General features: G+C 41.0%; 1 protein-coding gene across 5 annotated transcripts in view; it reads left to right on the plus strand.

Annotated features, from left to right (window-relative positions):
• Positions 1–24,041, plus strand: part of KLF7 (KLF transcription factor 7) — a 91,692-nt gene extending 67,651 nt beyond the window's left edge. For 3 of the 5 annotated variants that reach the window (XM_077885046.1, XM_077885045.1, XM_077885049.1), the window contains 2 exons: positions 10,662–10,785; positions 17,808–24,041. In XM_077885046.1, coding sequence (XP_077741172.1) covers positions 10,662–10,785; positions 17,808–17,859 — 176 coding nt within the window. In that variant the 3' untranslated portion in view covers positions 17,860–24,041. Of the gene's footprint in view, positions 1–10,661; positions 10,786–16,175; positions 16,258–17,807 lie in introns of all 5 variants that reach the window. The other 2 variants (XR_013372912.1, XM_077885047.1) reach the window with 2 other exon arrangements.
• The last annotated feature ends 222 nt before the right edge of the window (positions 24,042–24,263 follow it).

The following is a 24,263-nucleotide window of genomic DNA, read 5'->3' on the forward strand; positions in this document are numbered from 1 at the left end:
AATAGTAGCTGGTCCAGTGGAGGGCCCATCTCTTTATCATTTCTATGTAAATTATCCGATTTGGGTTTCTTGAAGATTGATAAAGTTACCTTTTTTTTTTTTTTTTTAAAGGGTACAGGGCAAATTGCCTATAAAATAATCATATGCGTGGGTCACTTTCTCTCCGCCATCTGCATTTATATAATCAAGGAATAACCAAATTAGCTGTAGCTTAATAAGAACAAATTCAGGATGCTGAAGCCAATCATGTGATAGCTTCCAAAATTATATCTGAGATGGTTTTTGGATTATCCACTCCTGTGGGTTTTCTATACCATCGATGCATCTCTTTTCATATTTATCAAACATGTAGCAGAAAGTTAACTTTCATCCTAATAGTAAATGATTTGCATTTATATTTTCTAGTTTTTAGTTAGTGAAAAGTTCAGTATGCTTAGGACAATAGATTAGGCATCATCAACTACTGTGATATGTGCCAATCAATGACAACCATGGGTCCAGGGTCTGGTGAGGTTTGTTTCAGCCTCTCTTACTCACCCACCTATACTATATTTCCATGCACCCCCTGTTTCCATGACTTTCGGATTTACTAATCTCACACTGCCCTCAGGCCCCCTCCAGTCCTCTCCAAGAGGTATCAGGTAATGCTACCTTCCCTCAAAGCTGTTTACTCCGCATTTGTACTTTTCCTTACTACTACCCCTCTCCCCATGCAGAACAGTTTCTTGTGATACACACTTGAAGCCATACACCTGAGTTGCTAAATTCAGCAATGAATTGGATCTTTGAGGGAAGGGTTCTTGTTCTGTGTTGGTTTACTTCTGAAGGGTGCCCATCTGCATTAGAGATGTCACTTTCTGAGTGGCTTTTTGATAACTTCCGATATTAACTAAGCTTGGAACATCTATGGAGCTAAGGTAACATTTCTTTCTCTTCATTCTTAAAATTAAATTTTTAAAAGTATTTCAAAAATTAGTAGTTTGGTCATTGTGGTAGTCATAGGCTGTGCCTGCATACATCCTCTGCAATATGGCTATCTTTACATTTGAATGCAAAAAAGTAAAAATTGGCTATGAATTTAAAATTAATATTTTGAAATAATCAAGTTTCTATCTAAATACAGTAAATTGAATTGTGGGAAAGTGGCTTACAGAATAATAACTTGAGTATTCAGTAGAAGAAGTGTCCTATAAATGGATTTTCAACCATTTCACATGGTGTTGTCATTGTCATCTTAACAGGAAAAAAGATGAATGTTTTAACAACTGTTTTCTTCATATTTAGCTTATTTCTAGCTTTTAACTTTATCATAACTTTGGTAATTACCAAAATATACTTAAGTTTCCAAATTGACATTAAATTTTCTTTGGCTTTATCTCTGAAAAAGCTGATAAAATAATTTTTAAAAGTTAATCTTGAGGGGTGCCTGGATGGCTCAATTGGTTGAGCATCTGACTCTTGGTTTCTGTTCAGGTCATGATCTCAGGGTCATGGGTTTAAGCCCCACACTGGGCTCTGTGCTGCGTGAAGAGGCTGCTTGAGGTTCTCTCTCTCCGTCTCCCTGTGTTCTTCTCCCAGTTTGCATGCACATGCACATGGTCTCTAAATAAGTAAATAAGCAAAATCTTTTTTAAAAATTAAAAAAGTATTAATCTTGAATAGCAACAACAAAGACAAGGATAAAACCAAAATAAGAAAAAAAAAAAAAAAAAGAAAGAATTAACCTCCATGCCAGAAAAGCATGTAGTTTCCCTACATGATCATGCTTATCTATTTCACAACTTGAGAACATATAACTTTAGGTATGAGTGTTGGAGTCTAAATTTATAAGTGAGTTTACAGTCTTTTGAGAATTCCAATAATACCTATCCTACGATTTGTGGGATGTTGTTTTGGAGGGAGAGTATGAGTTATACCTCACTTAGCCCCCTAAAAATATTAGAACAACGTATGCATTTTTAATTAAATAAATATTCAGTTTGACTTTGAGAATATTATGAGACCCCTTGGCATAGGAGAAACATGCTGTGGTTTCTGAAACACATGCATTGGGATCACAGGCTGCATGTTGAAAAAACTCCAGTTGCCAACAGCTATACTTAATCCAACATCTGAAGTAGTTGCCAGTTTTCATGACCAATCCAGTCTTTCTCCGACATTTCAAATAAATTTACCAAAAACTTAACACCTCACTTCCAAAGACACTTCTTGGAAGAAGTTAATAATCATTAAAAATGGAAGCTGGCCCCCAAAGATTTGCTTAATCTTGTGTATTTCCTGGCTGTGCTTCACAAGGTAAGGTAGATCTGAGAAGTGATGCTTGGGGTCTATAAATCTTGTGGAGAAACCTTTCCATCCTTGCCCTGCAAACAGACCTGACACAGCCTCTGTGCCCATAGCCTTCTCTGGCCTTCGAATGCCTGCACACTGTCTTCCAATATCACCATCATCATGATAACACCTTTCATGCATTTGGAACTTTGTAATTGACCAATCACTTCATTATGCTAGATTCCATTGAATCTTCATAACTAAAAGGGAAGTAGGACAGATTTTTTTCTATTCCTTCCCCACACAGTTAAAAACAATAAATCTGAAAGAAGTTTACTGACTCTTCAAAACCACATTGCTATTAGGCAGCAAAGGTGAAACAGGAAGAATCTGACTTTTGATGGCTAATCCTTTTTTTTTTTTTTTTTTGATAATGAGCCCGTTTTTCTCCGAGAGAGCAATGATTCAGATTCATTGAGGCATCTAGGGATGGCTGCCCTAGTGTTCCTACAGAGTTTTAGGGAATCCCTCCTCTACATGTCATGCACATGCCTTTATCAAACATGTGGGCCTTGTGTAGTTTGTATACATGCATGGGGCTTCACCGCGGGGGAACTCCTCTACTACAGAGACCTTTGCTTTTAGCTTTATCTCCAGCAGTGTCATTGCTTGGTACAGATTTGAGCCGACAATTAATGTAGATTGAATCCAACTTGTCAGGCTGAGAAGGCTGTATTTTCATTCTCAGTGGATGAGACCAGAAGTCTAGGTATTTGACTTTGCCTGCTCAGCCGTGGACGGAGATGAGATGTTTTGGAGTTAATGCATGTTAGGGTTCATGGATCTGAAAGGCAAGGTGGTAACAAGCTTTTTGGGCTGGGCATGGGGAAAAGTTTACACTTGAGGTGATGATGGGATTTCCCCGGAGAAAATACATTTTAAAACAGTGCTGTTTAAAATAGAAAGCAAGTTGTATATGTAATTTAGAATTCTCTAGTAGCCACATTTTTTAAAAAGTGAAAAGGAATAGGTAAAATTAATTTTAATAATATTTTACCTAAACTAATATATCCAAATTATAATCATTTCAATGTCAGGTCAAGGTGAAAAAATTAATGAGATAAGCTTACATTCTTTTTTTAAACAAAGTCTGAAACCCAGTGTGTATTATGTACTTATGGTATATTTAAATCCATATGCTGAATTTTCAGTGGTTAAATTTAAATGTAGTCCTACCAAAACAAGAGTATAAAATATCCTTTATAATGTTTCAGTTTTTATTTTAATTAAAAATAAATTAGAAGTTCAGTTCTTTAGTCACTTTGGCCACATTTCAAATGCTCATAGCCACATGTGGCTAGTGGCTACTATCCTAGACACCACAGATGTCAGTAGTTTGGGGATTATGTCAAAATTCTTTCCCACCCCTCTCCATATTCTGAAGTAGGAGCTATTTCTTATTGAGGGTATAGTTTAACTTTATTTATTTTTTTAATTTTTTATTTATTTATGATAGTCACACAGAGACAGAGAGAGAGAGGCAGAGACACAGGCAGAAGGAGAAGCAGGCTCCATGCACCGGGAGCCCGATGTGGGATTCGATCCCGGGTCTCCAGGATCACGCCCTGGGCCAAAGGCAGGCGCCAAACCGCTGCGCCACCCAGGGATCCCCTAGTTTAACTTTTAGAATATACATTTTAAGCAGCCATTTTAGGTGGTGATCCAGGCTGTAAAGTTTTAACCTGACGTAGGCCAGTTATTTTATTAGTTGTTTTATGAATAAAAGAAAAGAGGAGAAGTGTGTGCTCTGTGCAATGACTGCTGCTTTATGCAAATTCAGCCACTCAGGTGTCCCAGTACCTTGAAGGTTTGGGGTAAGCAAGTAATGGATGAATGAAAAAAAAACAAAATCAATGTGTAACATAAATAAATGTGTATTTTGTTTTATGTAGTTGTTGTAAAAGCTCCTGAAGTTCTGGAAAAGAAAGCCTTTGTCTTGTTTTCCAACAATCACCTATCTCAAATGCCTTGAAAAAAGAAAATATTGAAGGTTCAGCTGGAATCCAAGAGAGCTCTGAGCCAGTTTTCCAAAGCAGTTAATAACTTGGGGTGTTTTTTACTTGCAATTCATATACCCTGAGAAGGGATGGCCAAGCTGTGGAGTGCTGTTTACTGCTTACTCTTTTTCCAGTGTTAAGAAAGCTTAGTGACATTTTCTCTCTCTCAGTGTCTTTATTCCCCAGGTGGCTTAAATTCTCTAGTGCTACTGAGTGTGATGTGAAAGCAATTGCTGGGTTTCCTCTAGATGTACTCAGTGGCAATACAAACCCATTATGAAGCGTTCTTCCTCCTATCCTTTTTACTTTTTCATTTCCTGATCTGCAAAATTTCAGGTTCCTAATCCAAGTCCTAAGGAGACCAGGACTTTGACAAGCCCAAATAATAAAAATCCAGTAACATTTTTTTAAACGTAAGAAGCAATAGATAAAATTAGTTTTAACTGAAATCTGGGCATGTCAAGGTCCTAGTCTCTCTAGGAATTGGATTAGGAACTTGAAAATTTGCAGATCAGGAAACAAAAGCAGAAAATTTGCATTAACGATGTATATTTTCAAGACACTTTTAAACCTGGAATGCACAATTCTGACACCTTCATATTTTATTCTACGACCTATATCTTAAAGGCAAATTTATGGTGCGGTACATTTGACGTATCACTCATGCTCTTCCAAACACATATTCAGTGAGAACCTTTATAAATGAGTTCCATAAAATGACGCACTTGGTTTCCCAGAGGGGACGTTGCTCAGGAGACTGTGGTCCCAAGTGTGAGCTGAATATTACAGGAAGATTTTGAGGCAATGTCTTTCTTTAGGCTGCGGAAGATCACGAAGAAGTGGAAGTGATCTTTGATGGTGAAGGTATATTTAATCCATCGTAGTTCCATACTTCATTCCCTGGAGTAGAGGATTGGCCAGCAAATGAACATTTTCTACTCTTAAGCCAGTTCAATTCATAGAAAGCCAGGGGCCGAAATCACACAAGCTGCCCTACCCTCTGTGTCACTTGATTCTCTGTTATGAACCAGGATGCTTTATTCATTCACTGCATTGAGCCAGGCCCTGCTTTAGTGCCTTCAGTATTATAGCAAACAAAACCGATGCCTGCACAAAACTTACATTCTGGTAGGGGAAGCAAACAATAATACAAAAACAATATGTAGTCTAATTTCAAAGTGATTAAGTGTTATGGAGAAGGGGATAGAATCTGCTGTCTTATGGAGGATGGTTGAGGGTAGGGCTCTCTGAGGAGGAGACATTCTTGAGTAGGGACCTGAATAAGGTGAGAGAGCAAGGGTTAGTATGTGCAAAGGCCCCGAGAATGGGGGTAGGAGATGAGATCAGAAGACTCTACACTATGGGGCTGCTGAGGCTTTTGACTTGGATTCTGAGAATGACAGGAAGCTACTGCAACATTCACACTGTGATTTCTTCCTAACCTTGTTTGGGTCATGAACTTCTTTGGCAGTCTGGTGAGGTCTGTAGAATGCTTCATAGAATGTTTTCCAATGCACAAAATCAAATCTAGAGGATGTCAGAGAAACCAGTTATATGGAAATATATCCCCTATGAAGGACCCACCCACACTGATTTATATTTTCAAAGGACTGCTGTAAGGAGAACAGACTATAGGGCCCAAGTCTGGAAGCACTGAGACCAGGGAGCTTGGAGTCAAGCTGTTTCCACTTACCCTATGGGGCAGTGGCCTCTAAAGTAAAGTGTACAATGCAGTCTTTTTGAGTGCAGGAAGAAAAATGTAAGGCTTCGTTTGTATTTAATTTACTCCCATTCTTTTTAATTTCTGTATTGAAAGCATATTTTATAATACCCTAATATGTTAGGACATCAGTACATTTGTACAAGTCATGACTAAATCTACTTGTATTGGAGGTGCATGTTCAAAAGTATTTATGTACATTTTGACCAATCAAATTTGATGATCGTGATGTGGAGAGAGTTACTCTGTAAGAAACTAAAAAAATGCCATACTGGTTTAGCCCACATTCCAATTCAGAGGCCATTCTGTGGGAGAGCATGAATTCTTGCCATGATTCAACCTTGCTAAATGTCAAGTCCTGTTTCTCAAGCATCCTTAGCTCTTCTTAAGAGCCCTCGTACGGCTATAAATGTATTTACACCTGATTAGACCTACTATCACCTCTGAGGGAAACACGTCTCCTGGGGTTAATTTCCAGAGAGGAAAAGTAGATCCTGATATTCCCCCTGCAATTCAGGGGGGTGGGTTCTGACAGTGTCTCCACTTCTGGCCCTGTGAACTGTGCAGGCATTGGCATGCTCTCTCATCCATCCGGTTTGTTATGTGCCCGCCTTCATCCACACACCCCTTCCAGACTTGAGCCCTAATGTTTTAAGCTTTTCTCCCATCTGCCTGTCTCATATAGACCTCTCGAGCATTTTTGATCATTATTATTGAGTTGCAGTGAGCTGAAAGGAAGGCATTATCCCAGGTGCCATACAGTATAGCATTGGGCAAGGGTATGCCACTTTCTGTCTTCTACCCAGAAATGGTGCCTGGAGTGGAGCAAGAAGAGAAGGAGGGTGAAAGAGAGGGCAGGATAAAGGAGATAAGCTGATTTTGCATGAAGTCTGCTCTAGTTACAACTGCCCACCCTTTTCTCTTTTTTCTTCCCTCCTTGCTTTCTTCCTCCTTCCCTCCCTCCATCTGTCCCCTTTCTCTTCCTTTCTTCCATTCTTTTAGAAAGAAAGCCATTCTTCTATAGAGAAAAAAAAAACTAAGCTTTTTATGAAATACACAGAAATCTTTAGGTAGGCTGTTCAGATGAAAACTAATGCATCGTGGATATAGGTGGCTCTGCCCCTGACATCAAGCAGTGGGTGCTGGTGTCTAGGGAGGTGTGATGTTGGCCATGCAAAGTACTGACAGAGGATTTTCACTGCTGCCTTTCAAGTAGACACTGGTTTACAGAAGCCAGAATGGAACCTAGAAATGAGGCCAGCCTAACCCCACCATTTCTGAGCCTTAAATATGAAGTCTTATTCCCAATTTTTAATATTTTTTCCTCCTCTGGTTTCTGAACTTTGTCTGTATCAGGCACTGCCCCCTCATTTGGTCAAGTTCTTTCTTGGTTATTTTAAAGTTAATATTAGTGAGTAATTGCAGAAATGGCAACTTGTAGGTAAATGAATCAGACACTGGAAAAATAGCTTGATGAAGCACTGCGTCTTGGCTAAATATTAGGACCCACAGGAGCTGCTTCTGGCTGCAAGCAGGAAACAACATTAGGTGATACAATTCAAAGCCAAGTCAAACTATCTGTAGTTTCTGTCTATACACTGGCAAACAGGAATACTGAAATAGCCACTGGATAGGATAGTTGGTTTGTGCCAGAATTAATTGAGTCTACATTAGTTTCTGGGAAGTAACTAAATCCTTAATTATCAAAATAAAAAACAAAACTATTTTTTAAAAAATTCAGCAAGGGGAAAACCAAACAGTTTGAAATAACAATTTTTCAAAAATACCCAAAGACATCTACTTGAACCTCCCATTTTCTCGCTGTCCTTCCTGTGTCCTTCAAAATGTGGTTGCCAGTGATGGGTTAGTTCGATTGTGGGATTGATTTTGGGGACTAGATGTCTCTGCTTGTTGTTGTAGAATGTCATGGGATTTCCAGATGCCTTGTTGCATTTGGGGTGTGTTTGGTCCCCGAGATCTAGGAACCTCCAGTTTTACTTGCATTTGAAGGCCTTGTGGGGAGGAATGTGGAGGGCATTGTGAATTTCTAAAGTCTTTGACGTTGCCTCATTCTCCTTTTCTATTTGTTTGTGCCAGATTTCCTTGAAGTAATGGTGCCTGGTGGGCAATCAATCACATTAAGTAAATGATGCCAACACGCCTCTCAGGGAGGGCATACCTCTCCAACTGGGGTCTCTTTAATTCCCCTCAGCATCCCAGTCCTTCAGAGTAATCTAAAGAACACTCTTTTTCTGGCACATTTTTTATCAGTACACTGAGAAAATATTTAAAACTTAAAAACACTATTTTCCCAATATTTAGGTTGCCCAGAGTGACTCCAGACTCAGCTGTCTGGAACCTGAGCTCTGAAAGTTTTGGGTGACAACCTTTACACAGCTTCTGAGGACACAGGTGTACATGAGAGAAAAATAAATTGAAATTATTTACTGTGTGTCAGGCTCAAGATATGTGTCCTACACATGACGACATATTTAAATCTCACAACAAACATGGGAACTCAGTCCCATTTGACAAAGAAGGACACCGAGGCATGTTCTGTAATGAATTCCAATCCCAGGTGTGTTACTCCAAAGTTGATTTGACACCCCACCCCCTTCTGCTACTTTCTCTTCAGCAGGTACAATTTTCTAAAATTTTGGCTTTAAGGATCCAGAAGGTGAACTTTTAACACTGCTCAGTGATTCTTTTTTTTTTTTTTTCTGATTTCCAAAAGTGAATGGGTTTCCTCCTGTGCTTCTAGCCCTCCTTCATGTCCTCTTGGTTCTCTTTAAAAGAAATGCCTGTGTTTCTCATTCCTCTCTCCTCTATGGGCCTTATAGAGCAGTGGCTCACTAGGGCATCGATTTAATGAAATAAAATTTTCAATCATGTTTGGTTCAATTCTAGGTGATACAAATAAAGAATTGTGAACACTTTGTAGTCAGGTTTAAAGGGAAGGAAAAAGGTGGAAAGAAGAAAGTGGGTCAAGTATAGTACCTGGGCAATGTCTCCTTATGTGCTGCCTAGTGAAGGTCTAGCTATTAAAAATAGAGCAATAATGGGGCAGCCATAGTACTACTTTGGCACCTGTGTATACTGAAATTTGAGGTTTGGCAATTTATAACATTTACCAGTGATGTGATGTGTGTGCCAGACAGTGTTCTAATTAATATATGTTAATATATATGTTAATATATAATATATATTATATATGTATTATATATACAACATATATATATATATATATGTGTGTATATATATATATATTAAGTTATGCTCTCCAAGCACTTTGAGTTACATACTACTATTATCTCTAGAAAAACAGAGACACAGATAGGTTTGTTAACTTAGCCCAGGGTTGGGCAGCCTGGGTGGCTCAGCGATTTAGCATAGCCTTCAGCCCAGGGCATGATCCTGGAGACCCAGGATCAAGTCCCACGTTGGGCTCCCTGCATGGAGCCTGCTTCTCCCTCTGCCTTTGTCTCTGCCTCTCTCTCTCTCTCTCTGTCTCTCATGAATGAATAAATAAAATCTTAAAAAAAAAAAAAAAACCTTAGCCCAGTTAGGGGCAGTGCTGAAAGCTGGGCCCTGGAAGGTCATCTTCAGAGCTCACCTGCCTCTCAGTTAGGAGGGCTCAGTAACTCTCAGGATTTCTTAAGATTATTTTTCTTCTTAATCAGAATCAGCCCACCATACAGTTGGAAGGGTAAATATTTGCCATGTTTGGTGACAGACGTTGATGGGTTAAAGAAAAGGTTTAAGGAAAAATCATGTACTTTCTCTTACATATCCCTCCATCTGTATTTACTGTGCAAAAAGGTCACTTGAGCACAAGAGCTCAAATTTCGTACTTATAAGCAGCTTCAGTGTGGCAAAAACCTTGCTCTACAAATTGGCTTTAAAAATATTTTGTGATACTCTGTATCGCTGTCTAATATGAATGCTCTAGAGTGATTAGGTTATGGGCTTCTCAAACAGGACTTTGTGACTGCATTCTACATAAACGCCAGGAATCATCAGGTGATCTTTGTTTTATTCTCGAATGGTAGTGCTTTCTCATGACTGTCCATCCACTCCCATTTACTGGAAGGAACAGTGGTTCTGGGAGACCTGAGCTGTTTGCCTTGTCCGTCAGCTCCCTGGCTCCAGTTTGTGGTAGGAGGGAGAAGGCTAAAAAGGCTGAAATGGTAAATTACTGTAGGTTCTGGAGAAAAATAGAATTAGAAGCATTTGTGGTTCAGATGAAAATAGCACATTTCCTTTCTACTTGGACAGTGGGGGTCGAAGTGCTCCAGGGAATAGAAAATAAATAAAAATTGATCCCTCACCAGTTGAAGGAAATATTCTGACTATGGGAACTGAAGTGACAGCTCCAGATTAGAAGATCCTCTGAAACCATTCTTGAAGGTTAAAACAACGACAACAACGACAGCAACAACAAAATACCAGGAGTCTAAAGAAAATGTGACAAACTGTATTAGGAAATGTAGACTTTCAAGAATGATTTATAATATAACTCTTTTCCAAGACGACAGATAGGTAGGAGAAATTAATGAGGCCTGTGGCCATTTTGTTCCTGGTGTTGACCATGGTCATTCCATCTCTTCTTGCAGGTGAGAAGCCTTATAAGTGCTCATGGGAAGGGTGTGAATGGCGTTTTGCACGAAGCGATGAGCTCACGAGGCACTACAGGAAACACACAGGTGCAAAGCCCTTTAAATGCAACCACTGCGACAGGTAAAGAAACCTAGAAGCTGCTGGGACGGGGAGGGGAGAAGGTGAGGTGGGTCATGGGGTGGGCTGTCTGTGTGCTTCTGGGGTTATCCCAAGCCTCTGCCTCAGACACTCAGGCCTGTGAATGCCTTTTACTTCTCCACTGAGAAAACCAATGGGATAAGGGTGCCTTCTTGTGTATAATCCAGAGATGAGATGAATTCTTGGTTCAGTCACACAAGTACTGAGCACCAGCTTTGGGCCGGGAATCATGGGAGCCATGCATAGCAAGGAGACACAGTTCCTACCCTCAGGGAGATGATGTGATAGATGATTTTACTATAATATGGAAAGTAATAGGATAGGGAATGGTCATCTATAGCTGTTCCTTCTGATCTTTTTATTAACATCAATACCGTTTTTCCTGATTCTTAATCATATGAAAATATAGAAAGCCTGCTTAGTGGAAAGAAGGTTACGCATAAGGCTTTCCTCTGAAGCGTTGTTACAAATGAATTTACTGGAGAGAGTCCCCATTCTTTGGGGGCCTGAATCATTCTTTCTCCTTTGAAAATAGGTACAAAGGTCTAAAAGATGGTGAAGCTTTGAGAACTGATCCTATATAATTCAATTTCCAACCTTCAGCATTTGATGGTGGAAGAAAGAGCACGTAGCAACAGATACTACACAAGTAATAGTATCTGACAGCCCTGGCATTATCAACCAATAAACCCCAAAATGGAGACTCTGCAGGCCAAGGTGAAGGCAGGATTAGGTTTAGACATAATCAAATAATGGGCTTGCATCTGAGCATGTTATCCTTCTAATCCTATTTCTGTGTTTAAAAGGAAGCTTAAGAAAATTAACCATCTTTTTAATGCAATACTAAAGGTCTCAGTTATGATGAGAAAAATGCTTCTAATACGATAAAAGCCCTGAAAGCCTCAGGGTTCCCCAGCTCGCAGGATGGCAGGAGGGGTGTGCAGGATGTCCGTAGAGGCCTGGCTCTCCGTGGGAGGAAATGCGATCGCTTTCACATCCTGCCTCCCAGTCCCTGTGCTGGCACCTCCCTGCACCAGGCCTTGCTCTGTAGTAGCATGTGTTTGTTTGGAGAGCAGAGCGGTAGTGGCCAAATCTCATGGGTGGCCAGTTAGCTTGGTGCTCCCTTAAGATGCTTATAAAGGAGCATTCATGTTTTTCCTCCTTTTTTTCTTCTTCCTGAAGAGGCTATTTTCCTCTTATCTTCATTCTTTAAGAACTAAATAAAGCCCCCATGCCTCCTGGAGTTCAGAGATAACCTCCCACCCCAGGGCTGAGGAAGTCCACTTTACAAAGCTATTGTCTCTCATTCCCTTGGAGTTCTCTCCTCTGCTACCCAAGAATGTAACCTGTTTTTTAATTTCTATCCCATTATCTCCAAGGCCCCCTGAATTTATGTGAATCAGTGGCTGTTTTGCTACAGGATTATACTTCAGTAATATTTCTTCTTATTTGACATCTTCCCTCAACTGCCATCTCAAGTTCATTTCTCTCTACTCCTGGCCACTAATAAAGAAGCTGCATAGAGGGTGACTCTTTGCCCACAGTCCTTTGAGGAAGAGCATTATATCAACTGGGATGAAGATGAATCCCCTGTGAGTTGTCAACTATGGTAGTAGTAGGCATACACAAAAGTCGCCCATCCCTGAAGGGTGATAAGGCTATTACGTGGAGATTGTGCGTTATAGATTGCATTCATTCTTAGGAATGGACCAAGAATTCTTATTGGGAAATTGCCAGAGTTAGTATTCCTCTCTGCAGATCAACTGACTTACTGAAGAATTTACAACTGTCCAACAGTTGATATACTAGGATTAAATCTGACCATTTGTATGATTTATGTGGTGAAATATTTCAAGCCAACTGGATCAGGGAAGATGTCAGAGATGGGTAATTTGGTTAGTCTTTTTCTTTATTTTTCTTTACCAAAATATATGGTTCCTGGAGCTAGAAATTTGCTGAGCAGTTGGTACAAATTCTGTCATGGTATTTGGGGGAGAGTGTGATTTGGGGGAGATCTGGGTCAAAGTCCTGTGGCATTGGCCAAGAGTCAGTGCATTTTTGACAATGTCAGAAATATAGGGTTGGATTCTCATTAGTGTCTCACGACCAGCAGCACCTTACATTTCAATTGCAGTGATTGTGCTAAGAATAGAGCAGGTCCAGGAGGTGGCATGGGGAATTGGAGTGGTCCCAAAGCAGATGAAAGGAAAGCCTGGCGTGACTGGAAGCTGGCATTCCTTAGCGGACTTTTACCTTCAGAAAAGAGGGCATCTGTAGCCCTTAGCAGGACTCTGAATCCTGTTGGTAACACACTGTGTATAATAAGCGTTAAGAAACCTCTGTCTTGCTTTCTTATAATTTGAGAAATCAGACCACTCTAGAGGCTAAGCTAGGTTTGGGGCTTTCTGTCTTTAAAGCATATACCAAGTCTAATTTGTACTTTTATTTTGCTATTGGGTAGATTGAAAAAAATAAATGAGAGTTTGTTTATTTGCTTTACTTACTTTTAAAATTACTAGATGCCACAAAAATGTCTGCATCTCTGGCTTTGTCTGGAAAAACCAGGAGATCTGGTAACACTGGGCTCACATTCCCATGTGGCCATAATTTTCTGAACCTAAATAGTAATCACTACCCATTTGTGATGGCCATGTGATCACTAATTTCTCACTGTTCCCACCACTTCCTGCGGTCTCCCCAATATGAAGCCATACCATCAGTTGCCATCATCATTGCGCTTGCTCAGTTTTGTCCTCTTACAGAAGAGTGGTATTTCTTCATATCCGTGCCTTATCAAAAGTAGAACCAGATAGTCCTTAACCCATTGCACTCATTTCCTTTATCTGTGGGCCCCTGAAGACATTGGGTTTTGTGACCTCTGGCTTCAGGTCTGGGCTGGGGGGGAAAGCAGCGAGGCTCTCCCACTTCCTGGCCATCAGACTGAACCGTAAGCCATGGAGGGACCAGCTGCTCACCCTAGAGGAGTGAGCCCTGTTTCCCAGCCCATACAGCATGAGGCTGCTACTGATGGTAAACAGGGCTCTATTTCTACCAGTGGTTTACACAGGCTATCGTTCTGTCAGCTGAGCACAGTTATAACTCAGGGAGGCTGCTATCAGAGTAGTACCTTCAAGATCTTGGGCGGTCGGAAGGACACATTTTGATCTTTGAATCGATCTACTTATAGGCAGTAACAAATACCAACCCATATCTAGCCCCTTTGGTGCCCTGGAGGGTTGCTTTAATACCCACATGCCTTTACTGTGCCTTTTCCATAAACCCAAGGAAATGGCAATAAAGGTTTGACTAGTTCTCTATAATGAACAAATTTCAGTCATTAAGGACCTTCTTATTTAAGGTCATCCGAGGACTGTATAGTCATAAATACCCTCTGGGGGTATATTACTCTTAGAATTATTTGATCCCACATTTCTAGGTGGTGAGTTTATCTGTTACCTTTTACTATTCTTATATGGAGCTCCGTAAGTGTAAATTAATAAATATAAATTAATCCTGACTAAGTAGCTTGCTGGTATATTGAATTTAAGTAAAACCCCAATGGTGAGAGACCTAGTCTAAATTCTAGGCACCATCTACTTCCAAGAATCTGAACAAATAACAAGTTCTGGTTCAGTTTGGGAGGAGTACAGTTAGATTTCACACCACATTAAAAACTTGTTGTTTTCTTTTTTAACTTTTCTTTTTCCCTGCAAGATCTCGAAGCATAAAGATAGATGCTTGTACATATATTGCTAGATACCCAGCACACACTAGGCAAAGGGCAAAGGCAGAAGAAAAGTCTGGAATGCATACATCACTAAATGGTTTCTGCAAATGAAATTCTGTATCAAGAATGCTATTTTTCCCTTAGGTCTCCAGGAATTAGAAAGGAAAGGAAAGAAGTTTTGTCCCCAGGCCAAGAACCTTTCCTTCACCTCTACCATCTCCAATCCTTATGTTCCTCTCTCAGACAGGCAGGATCCTGGTGCCTGTTTTGTTGCTTTCTCGCAGGTGTCACTGCTCAGGTCGGACTAGACTGACTTCTGGATTCATTTTCTAGTTGCTACCATTATCAATTGCCACAAATTTAGTATGATTTTTGTTTAACTTGACAAATGTTATACCTTTTAGGTAACATCTTATAGGTAACCTGTGGGTTAGAAGGTCAGCTGGGTATAATCAAGGTATTGGCAGTGCTGTGTTTTTTTCTAGATGCTCTAGAGAGAATCCATTTCCTCATCTTTTCCAGCTTCTAGAGGTGGCCCACATTTCTTGCCTGCTTACCCCATCCCTCCATCATCCAAGCTGTTGAGTCCTTCTCATGCTGCTTCTGTGTTCTCTTTCAACTCCCTCTTCCATTTTCAAGGATATTCAAGATGACATTGGCCCTACCAGATAATCCAGAATAATCTTCCTATTTTAGAATCAGCTGGTTAGCAAATTAATTCCATCCACAGCCCTAATTCCCCTTTACCACATCATGTAACATATTTACAGTTTCCAGGGATTAGGTGTGGATATTTGGTTGAGGGGGAACCCATTATTCTACCTACTACAGACTCCTTAAACTGACAGTTTAGCTCTCCCTTCTTCTCAGTTTAAAGAGCAGGTGTGGCTAGAACATGGGCTCCAGAGTCACACTACTGGGGTTCAGATTTTGGCTTCGCCTCTTTTTGATGACTATCTCAGCTGGTGGAAGGGATAAGAATGGCATCTTCTTTATAGAGTTCTTGTTAAGGATGTTAACTTTAAAAAGGAAATGCCTACAAAAAGAACTTCCCAACTTAGATCTTCTTTCTCTAGGCTGTTGAGATGAAGGAAGGAAGGAGGGAGGTAAGAAAGGAGACAGGGAGGGAGGGAGGGAAGAAAGAGAACAGGCAGCGAGCGTGCCCTCAGGATAAGACAGTCACGGGAGTTAACTGCCGAATTCCCTATAGGCTGTATTGCTATTCTGTATACTAGTGACTAGTAAGCACTTACTTTTAAAGAATATTTATCAGTGTTTTATGGTAAATTAAATCCCTTTCAGATGGCACTCTAAGCGATTATCCAAATATCTTATTGATATTAAATTAGGGCCTGAAATAAGTGGGTATAATTAGAATTATTATTACTCAATAAGTTATTGAGTTAGATTATTTTCTACAATACCTTACCATTCTTATGTATCTCCGATTTTGCCATGGTTCTTTTTTACTTCATTTCCTTGGGGTTCTAACCTGCATGTGTGTGCCTATTTAAAAAAAATCAACACAAACAGAGTGGGTGGAGAACGTTGGGGTCAGGAGATAGGGTAGATTTTTTTGTTTGTTTGTTTTAAGAATGAACAAACATGGGGAAATCCTGCATTGAACAGGAAATCTTGCTAACAGGGCAGCTTGTTAACATCATAACGAGAATGTTGGACTGCGAGCATGTCTTGGGCCTCTGGAGAGCCTGGGAATATCCTCACAGGTAAGAGATGGTCAGTTTCAAGAAAAGAATCCAGAGGGAGAGCACACACTCAGAGCTAGGAATGATTGCTATCTCATGTGCTGACTTTACTGGGATTCTAGCCAGAGCCTTAGATGGTAGGCTGTGGGGATATAGAAATGCCCACTCCATTAGTTATATGATACAGAAACCTGACTCAGACTGACATTATCTTTGAAGAGTATTTATTAGTTCAACTGACTAAGAAGACCAAAATTAGATTGGTCTTTAGGTTTGGCTGGATCCAGGGTCTCCAGATGTTGTCATCAGTCTTCTTTCTCTCTCTTTCTATCCTCTGGCCCATTTTTCTCTGTTGACTTTGTTCTCAACAGGCTCTTTCCCACATTGCCATATGGATACCAACAGCTCCACCTTCAGTGTTAGTAGCATAGCAGCCCCAGTGGGAAAAGAGCTTCTCCCTTTGAATAGTTCCAGGACTAGCTCTCCAGTGTTCCAGGACTAGCTCTCATGAACCTTGATGGGTCACTTGACTATAGCTTAAGCAGACCACTATGGTCATAGCTTTAGCCTTAGAAGAAGGGTCAGCCCCATACAACTAGGAGTGCAGGAGCATGGCTACCCAAGAGAAGATCAAGTTGTGAGTGTCAAAGGAAAGGATAGTGAAGATGACCACTGCCTCCACTCTGAGGCTGAGGAAGAGACTCAGTGGTGGACCTCAGGCACCAAGAAAACTGGGCATTAGAAAGCGTGGGCATTCAAAAGAGTGGACTTGCGGGTCTGCCTGGGTTTGAATTCCAGGTCTACCACTCACTAGCTACAGGACCCTTGCCTCAGTTTCCTTACCACACACACACACACACACACAAGAGGTGTGAATGCTTAGCATGGATAGTTGCCAAGAATGGTACTGGGTAATGTTGAAGAAATACCTAGTACATGCCTGCATGTTATCTCATTCTCAGTAAACGGGAACTCACTTCTCCATTCTTTTTCTTGACTGGTATAATAGAGACCTGTAGGTATCACAGGCAGCATTTCTGGGCCTTCATTATAAAGTTCAAGATTCAACTCTGGGTGTTGAAATGAGTTCCACCATTGGAAAATATGAGCTAATCATTTTCTGCCATACTTCTGGTATATGGGTATGTCCCGTGTTTCTGAAGTGCCTTCATAGTAGTTTCTTCTTTAATAATGATGACTATGATAATAGTTAACATTTGCTGACATCTTACTATGTGTGAGGCAATATTCTAAGCACTTTACATAGATCATCTTATTTAATCCCCATAAACCAGCCCATGCAGCGAGTGCTACAATTATCCCCATTTTACTGACAATGAATGAAGGCACAGAAAGGTTAACATGCTCAGAGTCACACAAGGATGGGAAGAACTGGGGGTTCGAACCCACGCAGTCTGACCCTGAGCTCACCTTTCCCACACACCACCTTGTTTCTTAGGACATATGTACTGCCTTGTTGAGGTAGGGTTAATCATTTTCTAAGGGGTGCTGGAAGTTGAGGTTGTTGCCTGGACCCCTCTTATATCCTTGTTGTTGTTTATATTTCCTAGGTGTTTTTCCAGGTCTGACCATCTTGCCCTCCACATGAAGAGACATATCTAAAACCCCTAAAGGCCAGAGTTGCCATGGCGTCGGCCGTTGTCTGAAGGAAATGCCGTGAGGCAGGGGGCTGGACTTCAGGCGGGGATCCATTGCCTCGCAGAAGAAAGTTCTCACTCATAAACCTCTGTGTACACGCACACACACACACACAGACACACACACACACATGCACTCACATAGACCCACACACACGCACTGTCATGCACTCAGCTATATTTAAAATATATACGTCTATTCTTTATGCCTTGCCCTTGCCAGATGGTAGAAGACGAAGAAGAAGGAAACCAGGTGAACTCAGCAAGGCAGACTGGCTGCTTACTTCAGCACTATTGGAATTATTTCCCGCTGTTGCCAATGGAAATCAAAGAAAACGGATGTGACGTCTCTGCAGGTGGACGGCAGTAAGAGGGGCTTATTTAACTTGCTTCTCAGTGCAACTTGATAGGAGAATACAACGTCGTAAAGTTGCATATGTGTAGCACTAATGTTTCTTTTTAAATAGTTGGGGGAAAATGACCTAGAAAACCAAATTGCAGTTTGGTAGCCAAAATTAACTCTTGGTTTATTTGTCCTTTGTGTGTGAAAAGTCCTCCTATTCCGTGCGTCCGACTTCCTCACAGAACTGTTGATCGGTTTTGGTTCTCCTTAGTACTATTGAGATCTTTCGAGTCGATACCAACGGCCTTAGCGGCGGCAGACTGGAATAACACCATACACCTTTCTGGCCTGCATTTCTCTAGACTTCACTCTCAAGGGAGGAGTTTTCTTTTCTTACTTTTTGACTCTTGCACACCATATGCACTAGGGATTCTGGAAACTTCTAGCATGACTGCAAAGTGGCCAAGAGAATAAAGTCCTTGATGATAAGTCACAGTATATCCCTTGAGCCTCACCTTATTGCCAGTGCTAGATTTTTTCTTTTTAATCTCTGTTTTTGCTAACGAAAACTTGAAAAGCTTATTTGGAAGCTTAAATGTTTTATCTTTTCTCCATGGACTAAACCTCTCCAGGACTTTCTCGGCACCTGGATGTCCAGCTCTCGAAGCAGCCAATCAGATGGGACATCACAGTTCTCTCATCCCCCTTGAGGCATCATGACCTCAGCGCATAGTGATCAACCCCGTGCTGGGTGTCATTGCTGCCCTATAACCAGTCTCAGCATAGATGTTGCTAGTCTCAAAGGGCAGCTGCATATTTAACCTAACTCTGGGTTATGACCTGACAAAAAGCCAAAAAATATCACTCTTTCCAGGAGTGGGGAAAACTGAGGATGCCTCCTGAGTCTAGTGGCTTCCGAAAATATCATCCTATCTTCCTCTCTCATACCCACTGAGCTCATACTCCCCCACTTGTTAAAACACACAATTCAAAATGCCATTGTGGGAATGAAGGGTGGACATTTAAGGAAAGGGTTGAGAAGTTTCTCTCATGGTCTGTCTGAAAGGAGAGACATGTTTCTAATTCTTTTTGGCTAGACCCACCATGACTTTGTGACCTAGAGCACCCAGGATCAACAGAGGCCTCACATTTACTCTGCAAAAGCTGACTCCAAGGGGGTTCACATTCCTCACTTTTCATCCCACACACATCCAATATCGGTCTCTATCTACCCGCATTCTTAGCTAGCTGGCACTGGCCTCAACTCCAAAGACTGCCTTTAGGACCATTAAATGGCCTATGCAAGCAAGCGGGGTGGTTATTAGGACAGATTGTATATTTTGTATATTCTGGGACCATCCCTTCAAGACACGTCTAAAAAACAAAAATGGCATTTGGTCCGCACATGGTTGCTGCTCCTTCATACCAGCTGGCTCCCCTTCTGCCCTCCTTTGACTGTTTGACTCATTGACTGTTAAAATGCCGCCCCATACCTATTTGGGATGCAAAACTGAAGTCTTTAAAAGGAAATAATAATATAAGAAACACAAATACATGTATGACAGCAACCTTCAAGATCCTTGGCATTTGGTTTCTCAGCTTTCTACAACCTTTGACTTCCCCGAAATGTTGAAAGTGCCCGTCAAAGGGTAAAGGAGCCTCCTGATTACAAATGCGGTAGCTACCGATGGGACACCTGGGCATTCTGAGGTCTGGCCCTTAAAGTTTTCTTTCTCTTTTCCCCTTTTTCAATGTAGACCAAAAACCAAAACAACAGCAACAACAGCAACAACAACAAGAACAAAAACCAACAACAACAACAACAACAAAAAAGAAAAACCACCCTAAAACACACACACATAAAATCTGCCCATTTGCCGGAGGCAATTCTGTATATGTTAGTTGGAGGGTATTTAAAAAAAAAAAAAATCAGTTTTATTCCAAAGATTTAAAACTAGACATGACTTAGAAACATTTTCTGGAGCACTGCTTGCTGACAATCTCGTAGTTCTCTACTGCATTTGAGTGCATTTTGTGGCCAGTCCATCAGGGCGTATCATGGGATTATATTTGAATGTGTGGTGCATCCTTTCTGGATGAAGGATGTGTGAGGGACCTTAAACCTCAGCTGTATTAAACTGTAGCGCCTCCAGTCAGTGCACTAGATGAAACTTTAGACACCCCAGATTTTGTTGGTTCGTTGATTTCCCTTTCTGTAGCAGCCTCCAGCATGAATGCACGCACATACCAGTGATGGCATTAGCCGTGGCTGCCACGATTTACAAATGTCCTCTCCCCAGCTGGAGCTGCTCTTGCCTCTCGAAATGCTATTATTAAGGGTTTATAATACTGAATTTAATTTTTGAACTGACCAATGCAAGGCTCTATTAAAAAGAAAGTTTAAAAAAAAAAAGAATGCAAAAGAGTAATCATTGCTTGTTTGCTCCCTGTTGTCATCTGTGGTCTTGAAAAGTTCTCATTTGAATGTGGCAGAACAAAGACCCTTTGGTCCTCATCAGTGTCTGAAATGTTCAGTGATTCCTCTCTCTTTTGTATCAGTGAGGTCCTTTGTACTGTGCTCCTGACCTTTCTCAGAGCAGGGTGCACTGAACCATGATGGTGGGGCTTGCTTGCTTCAGAGTCATTTGTGGACTGTGAGAATTGGCCTGAAATTTGGTGGGTGCTAAGTGTATGGCTTGGAAACTGTTCTTCTCTAGCCCAATTGACACCTGTGAACAATAACCTATCCATAACAGCGAGGGTAGCGCCAATCATTTTGGAAACGGATTTGTGATAAAATGTCCATCATCTCTGAAATGGCAGAGGTGGTTGGTAAGAGCCTGCCAGAGAGAACAGGCTTTCCAAGAAATAACCATCTGAAAATACTTGGCTCCCAGGAGGACAGGTTATTTAAAATAGTGCTTTACTGGACATTTAAAACACATCAAACCGCTTTCTCATTTAAATTGTCACCTCCTGACATTTCCGGGGATCCCAAATTTGGAAGGAAAAACCTAGCATGGTGTTTCTTGTGGTTGTCCTCTCAAGCACATTTGATCCAGGGTTCAGAGTTCGATGTATAGAGAAAGAGTGTTTCTAAGCCATTGACAATTTTCTTTATTTCAAGTTGTGCTTCTTTCTCCTACCACATGGCTGTAAGTCAAAGATGTGGAAACATGAAATTATGATGCTTCTCCTAGCTACTGGCCTCCTGCCCCACTAATGGTTAATTGGCCCAGCTTAAAGCCTGGTGGTGATGAGTACTATGTCCAGAAAAAGAAATGTTCAGATTCCGTGACAAAGCTGCATTTTATAAAAATATCGGAGACCCCAAAATGAACTTCATGCTGACCATTTCCTTCTCCCTTCTATGTGCTTTCCCTTGCAAAGCCCTTCAAATCCCCTGTCTCCTCCCCTCCTGCACCTCTTGTGCCCTTTTTACATCTTAGATTGCCTGATTATAACAGGGTAAAAAGAAAGCCAACCTCACGCACGATTTGCAGAACTGATTCCTACTTTTAAAAAATCTTCTTTGAATCCAGAAGCCAGAGAAGATTTTTTTAGGGGCTTTAGTTTGGGATAAAGCTTCCAGATTAGCCATGTCTATTTGCATCAAAGGGGAAATAAATGGGACTTTCAGGGCAGCTCACCTAGTGCATTCAGAACATTCCGCCCATAGCCCCCATGCCTGAATTTGATGGCAAAGTCAAAAGAAATTAACTCAACCGGCAACAATGACAACATCTTAGTGATCAGTTTCATTGGTTCAAAGTGATTTCCTCGATGGAAGTCGCTTCATAAAATATAAAATACAGTGCACAGTGCTTTTGTCCTCTCTTTTGCATGAGTTTGGTTTTAGGAGAAGGAAGAAGGTAGGGAAAGTCAGAGAGATGCAACGTATTTAACTGCAAAAAGCAGGTTCATTCTTTCTTTTTAAAAGATCTGACGAGGGCCGGCATTTCTGGCCATAATTTTGCACCCGGATCTTTGCCAAAGTGAAAATTCGTTAAGTGGAACCTGTTTGAAATGTACTTGTGGAAGCTTTCCCTGGCATCTTCCAGAAGTGGCCACCTGCCAAGCGTGGGGTGGGGGCAGGAGGAGAGAATTCGAATTCTGAGTCTGGGTTACATTTCGGTAAACATGGTGATATCTCAGTTTGGAAAACTAGTGGGGCTGGCCTGAGCGTCCATCAATGCCTCTTTGATGGCCTACTTTCCTCAGTGAGGATCTTTGGGAATACTTGAGATAGAACAACAAAAATGTGTCCAAGGAAACAAAAACTGCTTGTAAATGTGAGATCCTGTGACTAATGGCCTGAGGCTTCAGGGTTTTCTCTTGCTTTTAACACTCTTACGTCCCCTCTGCTGGTTCCTAATAGATCCCGGAAGGAACAGGGGGAAAATCAAGCTGCAATTCACTTTCTTATGCGCGCCCTTCCAATAGAGTACTGTATTCTTCAGGTGTTTTGCATTTGCGTTTGTAAGTCCTCGGGAAACAGGTATCAGAAAATGGGAGAGCGAAATCCTGGGCCATCACTTCACTAATATCCCAAACCAGATACTCTTTTCAAACAGGGCTCCCTCTCAGCGGTCATGAGGGAAGGGTGATACGTTCTTTGTTGGGGACTGTTTATACAATTTTTTTCAACTGTAAGCTTTGGAATCGTAAATTGCTTTGACTCCAGCTTCTGTCTACTGCCATAAAATGGACCCCACGTCAGAATAATGAGGGTGGTATGTGTGCACATGCCATGCACGTGTGCAGATGTACCTATTGTACCTTCGCAGAAGGAAAACAGGCTACTGATGTTTAAGAGGAGTAGCCACCAGTGCCTAATATCTTTTGGGGGGGATGGATGCTTATAATGCCAGTATATTGAAACCACACTGGGAGTTCCACATGGAGGGGAGGGGCGGAGGGTGGGGAGAGGGGACATTTTAATCCTAGGCCTTTGGACTGGAGGCAGAATGATTTCTGCAAATCTAGCTCCTGAAAGGCTTTGGGGCTCATTGGCTGGTTCTCAACCTTTTGATTTGATTTTAGTTTTTTCCAGCATGCATTTCCTATCTAAACCCAGACTTGGTTTAATTTCCTTATCTTTCACTTCTGCTTCATTCCAGGGAGGAAAAATACACCTATTATGGCCAAGATCTCCTTGCTAACACAGAGGCAAAAATAAATGTTTAATGTTTTTGCAGCCTCCCCTTCCTTTCCGTAAATACCCCCCAAACCCCCTTCTCTCTCATCACTCTGTCCCCATTCCCGCCACACAACTCCCCAGCCACCACCACTTTGCTTTCCAGTCTCTATTCTCCTCTTAACAGTTGCTTGAAGAAATTTGTTTTTGCACTATACATTTTCTTTTTGCCAGATGTGTCTAACAAGTGTGTTCGGAGAGACCTCCTCCCAGTCCCCTCCCCTCCCCCGCCTCCCCCGGTCACATTCTCTCAGGCCTTCTCTGGTATTTATAATATATCACAGAAGTACCCAGTCTTATAGCCCTCGGTTATGCCTTTTTTTGACATTTTATTTTTTTTAAGCTTTTTATATATATATATAAATATATTACTTTGTCAAGTTTTTTTGCTGTACAAAAGTCTTAAGATTTAAAACTATTATTTGTATTATATGATGGTGGTATGTTAATGTTACAAAATTATTAATGAAGAAAAAATTTATTTTTGTTACTGGTCTGTTTCATAATTCTTTTTTAAATTGGTATATTGTAAGATATCTATGCAAAAAATGTTATGTGACGCATTTTTATTTAAGAATGTAATATGTGTAATAAACAGTAGAATGTGTTTGGCCTTGGAATGCCTTACTGTATTTCTCCTTAGCTTATTTCATCAGGAAGAAGAAAATCCTCAGAGACACAAATGGGTCCTTATATACCTCACGAGAGTTTTCTTTCTCAGGGAGGGAAAGGGAAGGCAAGATTATATTAGGTCATTTTTCTTTGTTCGGGAGGTTGTTGGTCGTGTGTGTGTGTGTGTGTGTGTGTGTTTGTGTATGTGTGTTTTACG

This window comes from Canis aureus, chromosome 36 (assembly GCF_053574225.1).
Source record: "Canis aureus isolate CA01 chromosome 36, VMU_Caureus_v.1.0, whole genome shotgun sequence".
Lineage (NCBI taxonomy): Eukaryota > Metazoa > Chordata > Mammalia > Carnivora > Canidae > Canis > Canis aureus.